General features: G+C 53.3%; 1 protein-coding gene and 1 long non-coding RNA gene across 2 annotated transcripts in view; both read right to left on the minus strand.

The window, feature by feature from the left end:
• The window catches only part of Hip1r (huntingtin interacting protein 1 related), a 29,036-nt gene extending 12,398 nt beyond the window's left edge, over positions 1 to 16,638 (minus strand). The window contains exons 1-4 of the mRNA XM_052168489.1: positions 16,419 to 16,638; positions 1,424 to 1,487; positions 1,041 to 1,183; positions 804 to 860 (exon numbers count right to left, since the gene is read on the minus strand). Of these exons, the coding sequence (XP_052024449.1) occupies positions 804 to 860; positions 1,041 to 1,183; positions 1,424 to 1,487; positions 16,419 to 16,511 (357 nt within the window). The 5' untranslated portion in view covers positions 16,512 to 16,638. The remainder of the gene's footprint in view (positions 1 to 803; positions 861 to 1,040; positions 1,184 to 1,423; positions 1,488 to 16,418) is intronic.
• LOC127672990 (uncharacterized) lies at positions 8,783 to 15,626 on the minus strand. Its single transcript, XR_007975049.1, has 2 exons — positions 12,214 to 15,626; positions 8,783 to 11,692 (listed from the first exon to the last, which is right to left on the minus strand). It is a non-coding gene; the product is annotated as an uncharacterized LOC127672990 (long non-coding RNA).
• Positions 16,639 to 17,419: the final 781 nt, after the last annotated feature.

A 17,419-nucleotide genomic window follows, 5' to 3' on the forward strand; every position in this document is an offset into this window, starting at 1 on the left:
CAAGTCAGTTACTCAATCAACAAACATTTCTTCCTAACCTTCCCAATCTTATTACTCTGTCTCTAGCTTTTCTCCCTCCTTAATCTCATTCCTTGTCACTCTTGCCAGAGAAAGTCTTGTGAGAGGCAAAGAGAGCCCTTTGTCCAGGGCAACAGGCCAATTCTGAGCAGGAGCACTTTGCTAAAGAGCTGGTGGCAGACAGGGGAGGTGCATTCTGCTCTACACACAGCTTCCTGGCTTCCTCTTGCAAAAAACACTACGGTGTGCCGCCATGCCAGCAGGGCCTGTGTGTGCAGCAGGCACTGTGACAAATGCCTGCCGTTTTCCTGACACCAACGGACATGAATAACAGCACAGTGGCTCTGGACAGGCCACCCTCTGCCTCAGGGTCTGCTCAGCTAAGCACCCCGAGAGCTTGGGGAATGAGGCCTGAGCCTCTGACTTCTGAGGACAGTAGAGCGAATCCAGACATAGGCTCCCCAGGGGTCTGGGGACTGACTCTGCGAACTTTAGGGCAAATGCATGGAAAATTCAAGTCTGTATGTGACATGGCTTCTAAAACTTAGGGTTAAAGTCTAGGAGATCCTGGGAGTCTCCACACAGGCATGGCGCTGCCACCTGTCTCCACTCAGGAGGACATGGGCTTGCTTTATGGAGCTGCAGCCAATCCGCCTGCACTAGGCCCCAACAGCAACTTCACAGTCTGGTGCTCAGCCTCCACAGTAACCAAGGACAAGAGCAGAGAATCCCCAGATGCTGCCCTCAGCTCAGCCACGGTGCCTGGGCACTGTCCGCACACCTACCCACAAGTCGCCAATCTCCCGTATGTTGCTCCGGTACCGCTGGTAATCATGCAGTACCTGCAGCCAGAGAAGGGGATGAGGACACAGAACCTGAGCAGTCCCTCCCAGTATTGGGCGGGCGGGGTATCCAGTCCATAGCTCAGGAGCGCACACTTCCAGGGTGCACACCTCCATCTGGTGGCATGGAGGCTCTGCTCTCCTGAGCCTATGAGACCAAGGGCTATGGTCACTACTCACATTGGGGTGTCCATCCCGGAGGACCTTGTGAAGGACATGACAGAATTTCCAACTGAGGATGGAGCTGCTGGCCAGCGGCAGGCCAATGGCATAGGACCAGAAGGTAAAGGCTCCTTTCTCATGGTGAGTGCCCAGGATGATACCTTAGAGGGTCAAGGCCAAGTGGAGGACAGACTGACGTGTGGGCAATTAGATGCCCTGCCCTGCAGAAGCCCCTCCCACTGGGCCCTGGCACACTGCAGTTTCCCAAGTTCTCATCCCATCCCAAGTCACAACAACTGGAGTCCTTAGGACACGCTCTCCCGACTCAGCACGCCCTAGGCCAGGACCACGCTCAGCCCAGTCTCCTGGCAGCTCCCCAAGACCCAGGGACACAAGGATACGCCGGGCGTGTTTCTCCTTCACTGGGGCCTCCTGGCTGCTGATGGCTTTGCTGATACTGATGGCCTGTGGGAGACACAGAGGAAGGATCAGACACCATCTGCAGCTGTCTGGAACATACAACCCAAAGACAACGGGCCACCTAGTCTGTGGAAGACAAGTGCAGGAGCAAGAGCGAACACTTTCCCTGATCCACGCTCCGAGGAAACTTCTCTTACATGACAATGTCATGGCGACCAAGAGCTCCAGGCTCAGGGAGGCGGGAGGAGAGCTGAGCTGTGGCTCAGAGAGGCCTGTCTGACCTTCCCTACATTGTTCTCCTTACAACGGTCCCCAGACCCAGGAAGGTGGGTGAGGGCATGGCTCAATATAGCATCCCCTGCCCAAGTTTCCCACCTGGAGAACAGTAGAGATCTGCCCTCTGGCCCAGCAGAGCCCCTTGGCCTCAGTGTCATCCCCTCTTCCTGTCCGGCAGAGCCCACAGCAAAGATGTCAGCTGACATTCCAGCCAGCACCACGCAGAAACCAGGCCCTACCACTGGCTACACTTCCATAGCCCTGCTCACGCCACTGAGGACAACTGGATTGGAGAAGGGCACAAGAGCTTCTGTTTGGAGCCAGGCTATTGTCACCTGAGAAGGAAGAAGTCTCACACTTGAAAACACCACGCCACGATCTTGAAGGGATTCTCACCTCCACTGGACACCTTTTATTTCCCCAGCTCAACACCTTCCAGTCCAGTTCTGAAGGCAGGAAGCCAGGGAGCACAGAGAACACGATCCCTCACCCACTGTTCTGAGGCTCCACGGGCAGGGCCGGGCCGGGAGGTCAGATGAGTCTTCCCAGGCCCCAGACAGGAGGATGGAATGGACTGACAGGCACAGACCAAGAGGCTAGGGCATGCAGCTGACCCAGAGTGCACTCACCCAGATGGGCCAAGGAGCTACACTGGGCATGCTACCTAGCGACACAATCAGTGTGCTAGCTTCTCTTCTCTCCGTGACCCAAAGGCCACCAAGCACTCCCGCTGCAGCATCTGAGCAGTAAGGCCCCGCTTGTCAGGGCAGTGGATTCCCAACAGTGGATACCTCAGCACATGCTGAACAGAATTTTCCTAAGAGTAGCAGGCCTGGGGGGGGGGGGTGCAGAGTCCCTTCTTGATAAGATGCATGGATCTGTCAGGGGACTGTCAGGGCTGGGCATGGGCTGCTCCTGGGCTGGACCCTGCCCCCTGCTGCCTAGAGAGATGCACTGACCCCTGATCACACACAGGGCCCACCATGAGGAACTCACTGAAATTTGAGGACCTGGGGCTGTAGCCCTCCTGCCTCACTGAACTAGGGCCCTGAAGGAACACGGGCAAGCTCCGCCTTTCCAAGCACACAGAGCCTCAGTCAGCCAGCCCTGCTCTATGTGCTGAGCCTGCTTCCATGGCCTCCTCCAGGTCTCATCTTCCACACACACACAGGGCTGCCACCCAGCAGCTGTGGGAGACTGCCACCCTGCTCACCCAGGGTATTTCACCTCTACTGAGGGCATACTTGGCACAACAGTGGCCGAGAGGGACAGCACAGAATGCCACCCATCTCCTAGAGACGTCTGGATGACAGTTATGCTGTTTCCTTATTTCTTGGAGGACACTGAAGCTCAGAGAGATTCGGTGGCTTGTGTACATTGGTAATAAGGGCAGAGCCAGGTCTGCTGGACTCCATGCTGTGTTCTTACAGTGACCGTGACAGAGTTTCCTGGTACAGCTTAACCTGGCAGGGTAAGTGGTAAGTGGGCTGGGCCAAGCCCACAGCGAGGAGCGTCCCATCTCTGGGCTGTGGAGCCACAGCCTACGCTGCCCGGCACCTGAGTGGCTCTGATGATGATGACACTGGGCCTAAAAGATTCCTGGCAAGAAAGAGGAGACAGAGCTGTGCCACGTGGCACAGAGGAAGAGGACCCGGGAGGGGCTGAGATACTTGGAAGTAGTGAATCTGGGAATCGGCAGGCAGGAAGTCTCCTCCTCTGAGGAAAAAGGTTACTAAGAGGCCAAGAGGCCATGATGAAACTTTTGAGACCCAGGCCACCCTAGCCTGCAGCAGGACCTCTGTTTTTCTTCACCTTAAAATAGAAACAAACAGCCAGGCGGTGGTGGCGCACGCCTGTAATCCCAGCACTCTGGGAAGCAGAGGCAGGCGGATTTCTGAGTTCAAGGCCAGCCTGGTCTACAGAATGAGTTCCAGGACAGCCAGGACTACACAGAGAAACCCTGTCTTGAAAAAAGCAAAATCCAAAAAAACAAAAAAAAAAAAAAGAAAGAAAGAAAAAGAAACAAACACCGGAGACTGGAGGCGGCTCATGGGTTAAGAGCACTGTCTGCTCTTGTAAAGATCTCAGGTTCAATCCCAGCATCTCAGACACCTGTAACTCCAGCTCCAGGGTGTCAGACACTGGTCTCTGTGGGCCCCCTGCCAACACATGTGCAGACACATGCACACAATTAAAAACTGCAGGGGGTCTCTGCAGCCACCTCGGCCAGCAGAGTAATAACCCAAGGTGGGCAGAAGGTAGTTTGGGTCAACACAACCTAATGGTTGGTGTTGATTCAAACTTTGAGAGTCCGACCCCTGAAAATCAATTCACACACTGATTTGTGTGCATTTTGTAGAAGTTAGAGAACAATTTGAAGGCCATCCTCTCTCCTTCTACCATGCAAGTCCCAGGACCCACACCCTTACCAGCTGAGCCCTGTCTATAACCCTCAACCTCACCCTTTAATACATACACACACACACATACACACACACACACACACACACACACACACTCACTCATTCCATGAGGCTTAGTTCAAACTCACTGTGTACCTGAGGCTGAACTTGAACTCCTGATCCAAGAGTTCGGATTACAAGTGTGCACTACCATGCCTGAGAGAGAGCCCCTGCTTTCTCAAACCCCAACGTGTAACACACTTGGCCCTTCCCATCCTGGCCTGAGCCACAAAGAGCACCAGCCCCCCAAACCCCCTCTGTTGTTGTTACATTTAGACAGTATCTCTCTGCTTAGTTCTGTCTGTTCTGAAACTATTAGATCAGGTTTGCTTTGAAAACAGAGATCTCCCTGCCTCTGCTTCCCAAGTGCTGGGATTAAAGGTGTGAGCCACATAACTGGTTGTCCCTGGCCCTCTTCAAATCTGATTTATGATCCTCCAAATGTCCCTCTGGTAGTGTTACTTTCTCTTGTCACCTCATGGCATGTCGAGTTGCTGGCATGTGGCAGGAGTCCTGCCTGTGTGTGTGGCTGCTGTCCCAGCCTTACAGTGTGACAGTAAGGAGGTCATGAGATACAGAGGAATGCACTCTTGGAGGGAATGTGGCAGGGGCTTCTGAGAAGGGCCTGGGTGCCACCCATTCCTGAGCTGGCCACAAGGGATAGGACCGTGTCAGCTAGCCATCCTGTGCAGGCGCAGGCTGGCTCCCGGGAACACAGGCCCGTTGTGTGCAGGGAGGGCAGATGTGTGGGGTGGCCAGCACCACACAAGGAGGCCCAGTGCTCACACAGTAGGCGTCTGTGGGCACTCCCTGCCCTTGCTTCTCCTCCCATGCAGCAGTGGCAGGCAGAGGTGACAGCAGCCCACCTCCCCTGGGCTTCTATGTGAATTTCCTCAGGAGGTGTCTGGGTCACATCTGAGTAGAGTGTGTTGTTAGGAGCTTCAGAACCTCCCTGTATGTGGAATGTCTGACAGACCCTGCGACACACTTCTGTTCTGAGGCTAGAGTGTGGCATGGCCTGATCACAGTGATACTTGGGGTTCTGAAACCATGTCACCCCCACACTCACGTAACAGGTGGGAAGCCACACAGGGAGTGGGAGGTAGAGGGAATCCCCAGCTCTGAAACAGCCTTCCATCAACCTGGTACATCAGGAGTGGCCTCAGCTGCCCTCAGGCAAAGGCAAAGGGGCTCTGTCCTGGCTCTCAGGGTCAGCCACTCTGTGAGACCCCAGGGGAGGACAATCCCAACATCAGGATGCAAACCCAGAGCTGGAGAAACCCAGATCATGGGGCTGTCTAGGTGCTTACCACACCCTAAATCCTGTCTGACTTCACAGGAAGTCAAGAACTGAGAGGTGCAGAATGGTGCTTGGGGAACCCCACAATAGAAGGGGCGCTCTCCATCTTTTTTTTTCTTTGAACAAGGGTCTCACATGTAGCCTGCCTCTCAATGGCTGAGATTAAAGGCGTGACCCACCATGCTTGGCCCCGTCTCCCCACTTCTTCATAAATCACAAGAGTCCCTCTCAATCGGCAAGGGCAGTCACAGGTTCCATGGCAACTGTGATGCCTGGAAACTGCTCGGGACCTCAGGGGGTTGTCTGCTGGTGGCCAGGACAGAGCCCAACACAACAGAGCACAGGAGGCGGCCACTTATAGACATGGACCACTGGAAAATGCTGCAAGTCCACACCCATGCCCCAGGAGCCACCAGTCTATGACAGGACAGTGTCATCACCAGGAGGGGTTGACCCTCAGAGGGGCAGAGGCTGAGAGGAAGCACGGACCTGCCACACAGGCCGCCACACGGGGCCATGGAAGGATAACACATACAACTAGGAGACAGACTCCCCGACACCTGCCAGGCTTCAAGAGCCCGTCATTGTGCCACAGGCCAGCATCCGGGTCCCAGTAACATAATGATTGCATCAGTTTACTGATCCAAGTGCTTGTCCAGGGGGTCTGACCAGGCCCTCAGGGAGGAACCCCAAGGGTGCTCCAGATAAAGACACTGGTGCTTCAGGAGTTGGCCAGTGTCACAAAAACAAAACATGCTAAGTGTGCCACTTAAACAGGCCCGCCCTAAGCATCCAATCTCATGACAGGACCCTCCTGCGGCTGTGTGCTGTGACTCTCTAGAGAACAGCAGCATGGAGAAACAGAATGTCTGCCCACAGTCCCGTGGCTACAGGGGCTGGCAGGACTCATTCCCTGGCCCTCGTTCTGGAACTGGTGAGTATCACCTGAGGCACCACAGACCCACTTTGTCTACCCAATCATGGCTCCTCCGCATCTCTGTGTGCTGGATGACAGCGCCATCCTGAGCCCCTTTTGCTGGGCCACAGGTGCTGCTGAGTTCTGCCTGAGGCCTTAGAGCTGTTGGGCCACAGGAATGCACGGCCTGCCTCTCAGCACCTCACTCCGTGGGCTCTGGTTCTCTCTGGGGACAGTTCAGGAAAATATTTACATGTCGGCAGCCTTCTAGCCTAGACCAAAACCAAGCTCCCCAGGGTCCCCTAACTCAGTGGACCTGTCCTGACGGCGAGGCAGGACCGGATTCTGGACTGCGGACTGGTTTAAGTCATAGGTGACGTAGGGCTGGCTAGGCTGGGAGGGCGGGCAGAGATGGAACCAGGAGAGAACTCCCCTACAGCACCCAACTCAGACTCATGCCTGGGTGCTGTACTGTGACGCTGGACCTGGCCTTCACCTCCCCACCTTGGAGCCCGAAGCAGCCTCCATCCTAGGTCCAGGTTGGAGCTCTGGGAAGGCCTCACAACAGCCCAAGGGAGCCCATGTCCTCAGGGTGTGCCTGCCCTGCTTATCGGACAACTGGGTTCTTCTCTCTTCAGGGGAAGAGCCAGGGGTCAAAGCTCTGGACAAACACCAGGACCAGGCAGAATGAGGGTCCCTAGCAGCCGTCCTCGAGAGTCCTGTTTCAAAAGGAGGGACTGGGTGAGGAAGGAGACCCTTCCTACAGGAGCACACGGAGTGACATGACAGTGCTGAGGGGCGGGCTGTGCATTCAGCCATAAGCCAGCAGCTCTAAGGCCTCAGGGGACACAGCAGCACCTGTGGCCCAGCAAAAGGGGGCTCAGGATGGCACTGTTATCCAGCACACAAAGATGCAGAGCAGCCACGGTTGGGTTGGCTCTGGGGCGCCTCAGACGATACTCACAGTGTCAGCACCATGTTCTGCAATCCACAGCCCACTGGGCACAGAACAGATGGGCCTGGGTCAGCACACTCTTTCCCAGGAGCCCACACACCCAGGCCAAGGGGCTCCTTCCCCACAGTGCCTCTGTGGCTGGCTGCGGCACCCAAACCTTCTCACCCAGAGCCCTCAGCTTTAGTAACTTCCCATACTCCGACTTGAGCTTCCCCGGGGTGAAGCAGAAACCTCCAGGACCCCCTAGAAAGTGAAGACTCACCAGCTCAGGCCTGGGTGATGGACGGACAGGCCCCTGTCCAGCATGCACGAGGCCTTAGGCTCCATCCCCAGCAAGAAGGAAAACCAAATCAACACACAACCCTGTCAAATGCATCTTTGTGATCCTCCCTCAACTGCCCCCTGGTCCTTATGAAGCCAGACCTCTACTCACAGCTGAGCCTCTGGGTGGTCTGCCCACAGCTACCCTGACCAAAGAGAGAGCTACCTCCAGATAGAAGATATCCCGGATTTTTTTTTTTTTTTTTTTTTGGTTTTGAGACAGACTCTATGACTGGCCTGGAGCTCACAGAGATCCACCATCTCCTCCCTCCCAGTGCAGGGAATTAAAGGTGTGTGTCCCTGTGCCTGGCTGCGCACTGTTTAAGTTCATTTACAGCCATCTGTCATCTGTGTTAGCTTACCAGCTACACTGTCTCCAACTCCTTCAACACAAAGGTGCCCCACTACATCCATGAGTTTCACACTCACAGATCTGACCAAATGCCAGTTAGAGTATTCCAGGAGAGTGGTGTGCACTGGCCGCCCTCATGCAGGCTTGTCTGACTCGGCATTCCCTGAGCAACAGAGGACAGCGGTTCATGCATGTGTAACTTATACTGTACTGGGCACATGGTTTAAATTATGTGAGTATCTGAGTATAAACCACATGTGAATACTGTACCATTTATACAAGGGACTTGAACATCCATGGATTCTGATTTGTTTACTTGCTTGTTGGTTTCAAGACAGGGTTTTACTGGGTAGCTCTGGCTAGCCAAGAACTCAGAGCTTTGCCTCCTGCGTGTTCGTATTCAAGATGAGTCTCACTACACTCTTGGATCATAGCATTTCCAGAGGCCCTGGAACCAAGACCCCAGACACGGAGGAATGGCCATACCTCTTTCCCTCTGTGGCATTTCCAGGACAGTCAGTAAATCTTTATTGGACACTTGTGAGAGAGACCACTTGAGGCACAAGAGCTCTTTCAGACCTAAGCACTGGTAACTTCAAGGCGGTATCTTTCTTCAGCTAATAACTGAGCCACTAGAGATTATTAAAGTAGCTATAAAATAATTTCTATTTTTAAAATCATCCCTGAAGTGAATCGACTGAAGCCTCCTTGTGTGATAATCACGAGGCTGTAGAGCAGCAGTTGGCAGCGACAGACAGGTTCCTCCAAGAGCCCAGGCTCAGAGCTGTTGGCAGGGTGGTGAGTTATTTTGCTCTGTGATTCCAAAGACTGGCTTGGAGGACAGAGTGCTCTCATTCAAACACTTTTGCTACCTCAAAGGCCATTGATGACCACAAACACAGGAGTTCTGTAGCCGAGGAGGCTAGGACGGGGCCATATGCAAAGCAGCACAGAGGCCCAAGGCTGATCATTTCAGCAGACAGGAAGTCAGCAATCAACTGGCCCTGGTCCATCCAACTGCACCCCTCTTCACTCGAGTCTCCTGTCCCTTTGGTCCTGACTTCCCCATCATTCTACCACTGAGGAAATGCAAGAATTAGTCTGTGACAGTCAACACCTCAAGGACAGCATAAAAACCCTGGGAAAGAACCTGTCCTATGGCCACTATTGACAAATTCGTGGCCCAATCCACTGCCACCCCAGCTCCAGACTTTGTGGGTGGAATACAGAACAGAAAGACGTGGTCCTGAGTCACACCTCTGCTGTGCCAGAATCTAGACGGACAGGGAGGTGGCTGGGTGGTTTTGTTCCTGCGGTATTAGTGATGTCACAGACCTGTCTGTCCCACAAGGCAGAGGACTGAGTCACACCCGGGCCTATGAACCTATGCAGCTCAGGGCTTATGTTATCTAGCAAGAAGGAAAGGGCCTGCCTGCCAGGACTAATGTCTTCCATGGGCTCACTCAGTCCAGTGTGATGCTGTGGCCGTCCAGGCCAGGGGGAGAGGCAGCCCGAGAGTGAAAAGTGGGATGAGGCTTGCTGCTTCCCAGGGCTGTCCTTACCGTGAGCCGTTCAGTGCAGCCCTAAGGAGGGCGCGTGGTCCTCACCTGAGGACCTCAGGGACAGTAGGTGGGCATACCTGAATGGCAGCGGGGCCACAGCTGCCCACATCTCCCTGCCCTGCAGGCTGACTGCTGTATGTCAGAGCCACTGAGCTCCACCACCCTTCCTCTGGGAGCCAATTCAAACAGCCAAAGGACTAGGAAAGAGCAGGGAAAGGAGATTCATTCAACGTGGCCACAGTGGAAAGGAGGACAAAGATCTAGTGACCCCCTTAAATTTACCTGCAGGGTCCTGCAGTCAGATTAAGTTTAAACAGAGGGCCAGGGCCAGGAACATCCCACCTGCAAGGATGCCCACCACTGATCCCCACTGGCAGGGCTCCAGTCTCATCTTGCATGGTGACAAGTTCTTAGAACCGGAAGTCTCTTCAGGAGACAAGTTCCCTTCCTGCTCCCAGCCTTTTCCTTCTCCCAGTGTGAGATTCCTGGGGAATTTCCCATCTCTTGGGGTCCATTGTTTTAACAGTCCAAGCTGAGAGGTGTGTCTCTCTAGACAACACCAGGTCTCAGCTTATGGGCCCCAACCTCTTTTGGGGGTCGAACAACCCTCTCACAGGGGTCACTTATCAGATATTCTGCATATCAGATATTTATATTACAATTAATAGCAGTAGCAAATTTACAGTTATAAAGTAATAAGGAAAATAACCTTACGGTTGGGGGTCATCACAACATGAGGAACTGTATTAAATAGTCACAGTGTTAGGAAGTACCACTGCTCTAGAATTTCTGCCAGGCCACGTAGAGACACCGTACATTACGCCATCAGAAGCAGGGAACTAGAGGGAGGAGGAGCTTGGGCAGAGGAAGAGAAACGCCATCATATATAAAGTGATAATCCAGTCAGCCCTGAAAGAAATAGCGGTTCCCAGGCGGACAAGGGAGAAGGGCAAAGCTGACCAGTAGAGTCAGGGCAGCCAGGCCTGCCTGGCATCTCGGGTTAGCCAGCTCAGTTTCCCTGCTCTTTGCCAATCAGGCCTTCACTCTACCCGACAGGGTTTCCTCTCACGCACAGGACCTAGCTGCTGGGATCAAGTGGCCGGCTGGGTTCCATTCACGGGCTCCTGTACAGCAATGGCTGGACACCGGCCTTGGAGCTGGGTCAGGGAGGAGGTCTTCCCCATTCTGAAAGGGGGCAGGTCTGCAGGGAGTGCGACAGTGACAGGAGCGGGTAGTGTATGGAAGGTGCACCCCGACCCCATCCTTGAAGGGGCAGTGCACAATGTGCCCCTCCAGATGCTCTACCCAGCTCTGCTTCCCTGTGCTGCTTGGCTCAGTGTCCCTCGCACACAGCTGGCTATCCTCAGAACCAAGGGACACCTTCTATCTCCTTCAGTCGTGTCTGCTTTTCTGCACACAATCTAATCGCTGACATATTTGCTACACCCCTGCAAATACCTACAGCTACCCCATTGGGCCAGTGCCATGTTATTATGACTGTCTTGAAAATGAGGAAACTAGACCAGGTGGTGGTGGTGGTGGCATATGCCTTTAATTCTAGCACTCAGGAGACAGAAGTGGGCAGATCTCTGAGTTTGAGGCCAGCCTGGTCTACAGAGTGAGTTCTAGGACAGGAATACACAGAAACCATGTCTAGGAAAAGAAAGAAAGAAAGGGGAGGGAGGGAGGGAGAAGGTGGTGTGATGCGAAACTGAAGCGCAGAGCAATGGCGGAGCCAGGCCTGATGAGGTTCCTAACTGCTCAGTGCACTTGCCAAGCTGGTACGTCTCTTCCCTGGGGGGTGCAAAGGTGACTTTTCCCCTTCTACTCTGTACCCCAATTCTGCAGGACTAGGTCAAGAGACGCAGTCAGTGTGCCCCAGGGGTGCACAGAAGCAAAGGCAGGAAGGAGGCAGCACAGTCCCACCCTGGCCTAGCCTGGAAGAGGAGACTTCAGAATTCCGGCATCCTGGGAGTCAGGCCCCAACGCACCTTAAGCGTAGCTTCTGAAGCGTGTGAGTCAGGCTATTCTTTGCTTTCTGACAGGGGCCTTGACTTTGTCTCCTCTCATTCAGCCAGCTGTTGTGACACAGGCCCATGCCTACTCCTGGGGACACAGTGGAGGCAGGACAGGACACATCAGCCCTCGAGAACTCAAGCAGTCCTAAGGTAACAGCTAGAGCTGGGGTTGGGAAACCCACCATGGGGGTCAGGGCTCCTCTCCAACCCTGGGGCTGGGTATCTTTTTCTATTATTGTAAATATTTTGAGGGTGCAAGCGTGTGGTAACATGTTATAATTACACTCCTCCCCGTCTACAGTGCTTGGAGTCAAACTGGGGTTTCTTATTTGTAGGCAAGCACTCTTGTGAAGCCTCACTGAGACACACCCTAGCTATATGCAGACCAGGGCTGGGCAATAGCGTGGGGTCTAAAAGCCTCCCAGAACTTGAGAACTGTTCTCAAACCAGAGACTAGGGCAGGTTCCAGGCACCAGTTTGCCCCTGTGGCCTGCCTCTGGTAAGTAGGTTGTGAGAATCACCTGGTTGAGGAAACTGCACACAACACCAATGCCTGGGGCTCTGTCCCAACCAAATCACCCCATTTGCCTGAGGTCTGCTGCTACTCACAGCTGCACTGTCCACAGGCAGCTGCTGAATGCCCCAAGGCTGAGGCTCCTCGGAGGACAGAACTGAGAGATAGCCCATTCATACTCCACAGAGCTCCACAGGAAGAGGATGCTTCAAAGACTCACACCGTGGCTGAAGTCAAAGACACAATCCAAATTAACTTCGCCTGCCTGCTTGCATTTTCTAGAAGCCAGTAGATGATCTGAATATTACATATGTGGCCCCTCTTCTGTGTCTATTCCGCAGTGCTACTATTCAAGCAGCTGCAGCCAGAAGTCAGGACTTGTCAATAAACGTCAGTCTTTACAGGAGTTTGGTCCTGGAGGGGAGGGGGGCTGATGAAGAGCTGCGTCATTGACCTGGAAATCAATCGGAAGCTCTGCCTCAGCAGCTGGCTCCCAGTGGGGCTGCCTCACCCCCCCCCTCACCCTTTCACCTCTGAAGCTAATGCTGCCCTGGGTTTAACCCTGCACTATGATTACAGGGTTTCTCTCAGCCTGACCTGCGAAAAGGTCCCTCCCCTCTGTCTCTGCATGTTGTGGGTAAGTCGGAGGCTCAGAGAAGCAACAACAAGGGCAGCTGTGTGTTCCCGCAGAAGGGCGCGTACAATCAGGATGCTCATGGCCTCTAGCTGCATAGTGTGCTCCAAAGATGGCTTACCTCTTTCATAGAGGTCCAGATTTTGAACTCTGGGGGTGGAAGGAGTGGAGAATGGCAGGGCAACTTTGCTGAGACCCTACTATGTGCTAGACACTAGTTATGCTTACTGTGTTGGATGTATTATCCCCTGTTGCTGCTGTAACACATTGCTGCAGTTGTAGTGTCCTCCAACAGCACTGGTACACCTTACAGTTCTTCCTGCCATCCGTCAGTCTGCCATGTTCTTATTGCCCATGCTGGCCTTGTGGCTAAGGGTGTAGCCTATGCCACCATGATGGATTTATATCGTGCTTGGGATCAAACTCATGGGTTCAGGAATCCACTGAACTACATTCCCAGCCCCTAGAATGGGTACTGAAGCACCAATAGGGCTGGGTTTCTTAGTGTAGGTTCTAGGGCAGAAATCTGTTTCCTTGCCTTTCCCAGTTTATAAAGGATGGCATTATTCCTTAGCAGTTGGCTGCTTCGAACCCACCCATAGAGTTCAACCTCAAGTCATTGTAGCCAGTTGCCTCTCCAATTCCCTCATCTACATTTAGGGACCCTGTTATGCAGGGCCCACCTGGTAACTCATACAACCTCCCACCTCGAGGTCAGATGAGCAACTTGATTCCATCTACAATGCGAATTACACAAATAACACAGTTAGGCTGTGGTCATCTTTGCAGGGACATGACTCAACCCGCCTCACAGTATCTCAGAGTACACTCTTCCAGAAACACAGAACTATCCCTGTTTTCTGCAGAAGCAGCAGGCTCTGTAGTCAGACAACTTGCCCACCGCAAGGTGAACAAACACATGAGATCTGGTCTATCCTGTCTACACGTGTGCTCCACGAAGTCACAACTCTCTTTTTCCAAAGGTGTACTACAGAATACAGGTACAATGTGCTGTACTATTCAGAATACAGGTACAATAAGTTGTACCATTCAGAATACAGGTACAATGTACTGTACCATTCAGAATACAGGTACAATGAGTTGTACTATTCAGAATACAGGTACAATGAGGTGTACTACAGAATACAGGTACAATGAGGTGTACCATTCAGAATACAGGTACAATGAGTTGTACTATTCAGAATACAGGTACAATGTGCTGTACTATTCAGAATACAGGTACAATGAATTGTACTATTCAGAATACAGGTACAATGAGTTGTACCATTCAGAATACAGGTACAATGAGTTGTCTAGCATTTTACAATCAATTTGAAAGGGGGTATCACCAAAGAGACTAAAGTCATGGGGCGGAATGGACTGCCTCTGGGACACTGTCTCCAGGACACGCCCTGGGGTCAGACGCTCAGAGTGGAGGAGCCAGCTGCCAGAAGGAGGGATGACTGACTGCCTCCCCCACACTCCTGAGAGGTAACCACAGAGCTCTCTGCAAAACAGGGTGTGTCCTGTCCACAGAGCAAACATGGAAGCATTCCTCTTCCTCCTGGCTCCAGGAACCCAAGAGGAGAGGCTGGCAGGCTGCTGAGGACTTCAAATCCAAGCTAGCTACTCAACAGTCACCACCCAACCAAGCATCAATGTCAAGACAGGCGTTGTGGTCCAAAGCGAGGCAGGTCCCAGGACTGGATGTGCTATTTTCTGTCCCAAAAGACACACAGAAGCAGTAAACCAGGGCTCTCTAGGTCTTTCTTGCAAGGAGTCTGCCTGGCAGCTTGCTAGATATTTCTGGGAATGATCTAATTAAATATTAACTACTTGCAAAACTATGTTCTTCCGTTCCCTCACTAAGTCACTGTGAAGACAGGCATACCCAGATGCTGGCCTCAAACTCTCCTATGGAAAAGTTGCTCTGGACTGGGTAAGTCCCGTGAGCCTCCTCAGTACAAAGCTGTGCTTCACGAATAACCCTTTTAAAGCCTCGAAGACTCAGGGAGGGCAGGCAAGATGGCTCGGCAGGCAAAGACACTGACTTGACAACCTGAGCTAGATTCCTGGAACCAATATGGGAAAAGGAGAGAAGCTGCCCTCTGATCTCCACACATACACATAATAAACATATTTAAACATAGTAAGAGTTTTAAAAGTGAAGAGAACTACCTCATTTACAAGCCAACCACCAAACGCATGTGGTCCTGTACCAGAGATCGTCCCTCTGACATTCAGGAAGGTTACCCTTGACATAATCATTCAGGCAGAAGATCAATGAACTTGACCTTTAAAATCCCATCTCCTGTCCCATCTTTTCCTGCAGCAGTCAGTTTTCTCTGCACCTGCTTAAAAGCAGGAGCAGAAAAAAAAAATTCTAAAACTCATTGACTAAATCAAGCTCTTGACAACACCCAGATATCCTCAGTGCCAACAGTATTTCTCTCTAGGCTCTTTGAGTTTACTAGCACAGCTAATTACGTATTAATGACTTCACATCCAATGCCATGTTTGTTTTTATGGTGGGTGATCCAGACTGGACCAGATGGAGATCACACGGATAAATTAATCATTTGCAGCCGGGTTCTTGCATGCAGGCTCAGAGCCCTCACCGTCCTGAAGTTTATCACTATCACCATCCATCAGAAACACAAAAAGGTTAGACCTCGCATTCTGTCATTTTAAAATGAAAGCTAGTGTAGACTGCTTGTGCTAACTTGTTTTGAAAGCAACCGCAGAAGTCCTTGCTCTCAGCTCTGACCAAGGGGGGAAGGAACTCAATGCAAATGCCACCAACCTGCTTCAGATACAGGTGGGAGGAGTTTTTGGCTTCCTTTATTGCTAAAGCTTTGAAAAAAAAAAAAAAGCAGCCATTTCGGTCTGGCTGACTTAGTCTAGGAAATAAGTAGTGACACCCCCAGTCATCCCCCCCTTCCCCGTCCCCACGAGTCCACCCAAGACTTAAGAACAGGGCAGAGTTTGTAAAACAAAAAGGAGGGAAAACAGACGTATTGGTGGTCGTCTGGAAGCAGGAGGATGAGGATTTCAAGGCTAGCTTGAGCTACATGAGACCCTGTCTAAAAATACAAAAAAAAAAAAAAAAAAAAAAAAAAAAGGCAACACCTGCACAGCGGTCCCCAGAACCCATGCATGAATGAATGCGCATCAGAGCCATTATTTAATTTTCCACGCCACCTTCTCAGGTCGGGCCCTCTCCTGGGAGAGCGGCGCGTGGGAGCGCAGGAAGGAACCTGGGAAGTTTCCGTCTGTCAGGCGCCGGTGTTTAACGAGGGGGTGGCAGCCTATTTATAAATGGGCCCCCGCGCGGGCAAACAAGTCTGGCGACATAGGTGAAACTTTTCACCCAGCAGATAATAAGGTACTGGGCGGCCGTGGAATGGACTCGGGAGCGAAGGGAGCCGGGAGCTTCCCCGGAAAGGCGGTAAGGAGCTGAGGGCGCCCCGGGCCCCGCGCGGCCGTGCGCACCTGGGCCGCGTCCGCATCTCCGAGCCCAGCCCGGCTGTTGCGCGGCTTCCGGTCACCTGCGCCGACCGAGCCGCGGAGCCCGCAACCGTCGGCGCAGGGCCGAGCGCACCGAAGGCCGCCGCCGCCGCCGCCGCCGCCGCCGCCACCGCCCGCCCAGCCCGTGCCCGCGCTCGCCTGCGTCTTGTCGAACTGCTCGCGCTCGGCCTCCAGGCTGTGGCCCGGCCTGCGGCTCAGCACCCGCGCCGGCACATTCTTGATGCTGTTCATGCTGCCGCCGACCGCGTCCCGGCCCGGCTCCGCGCGAGTGAGGCGTCGCCGCCCGGCTCTAGCCTAGGCACCCGGAGGCCGCGCGCCGCGCCGCACGGGGAGGAGCCGCTGCCCCTCCCGCCAGTCACTCCGGTCGGCCAACCGACGCCCCGCCCTCCTCGGCTCCGAACGCTCCGCCCCCCGCCCCCGCCGGGTCTCCGGGACTCTGGCCGTGCCCCGCCCACTACATCCCTTGGTCAACCCTTGGACGCCCAGGAGCCACTGCGCTGTGCCCACTGTGGTCCCTTAGGACTCCTAGGTCATCCTGCCATGCAACCCTCTGTCACCCAGAATGCTCTGCCCTGCACCCTTCCAGTCCCCGAGGACGCCTTACCCAGCACCCTCTGGTCCCCCGGGACTCCCTGGACCTGGACCTGCACCTGCTTTGTTGCCCCAAGACTTCCTGGGCGTGCCCCTTGCACACCTGTCCCTGTCTCCTTGCACAATTCCAGCTCTCCAGGACTCCCCAACACATCAGCCCCCTAATTCTGATATATTAAACACAGGGACAAATACCCACTTAGCTTGGCTACTACATACCTTCTTACGTCTCCCCAAACAAAGGAAAAATCAGTTGTCTCTTCCCTTCCCCACGTTGGGTCTTTCTCTACCCCTGTAGGGGGAAGACTGGATGGAGCAAATGGAGTCTTGTCTCTCGAGTCTGGTCAGTAGCCACACAGCTGGTTTCTTTAGTCTTTTTTGTTGGAAGCGCAGCCATCTCTCCAAGTTCGCTTTTCTGACATGAAGTATCAACTATCCAAGACAGGAAATGCTGTCTTGAGTTAGACACCTGACCATCTTGTCTCCCAGGTCAGGCGAAGCTCTCTGAGCACCCAGATGGACCCTTTCTTTCCCATAGTGCATTCCTC

The sequence above is a fragment of the Apodemus sylvaticus genome, chromosome 22 (assembly GCF_947179515.1).
Source record: "Apodemus sylvaticus chromosome 22, mApoSyl1.1, whole genome shotgun sequence".
In the NCBI taxonomy this organism is placed as follows: Eukaryota; Metazoa; Chordata; class Mammalia; order Rodentia; family Muridae; genus Apodemus; species Apodemus sylvaticus.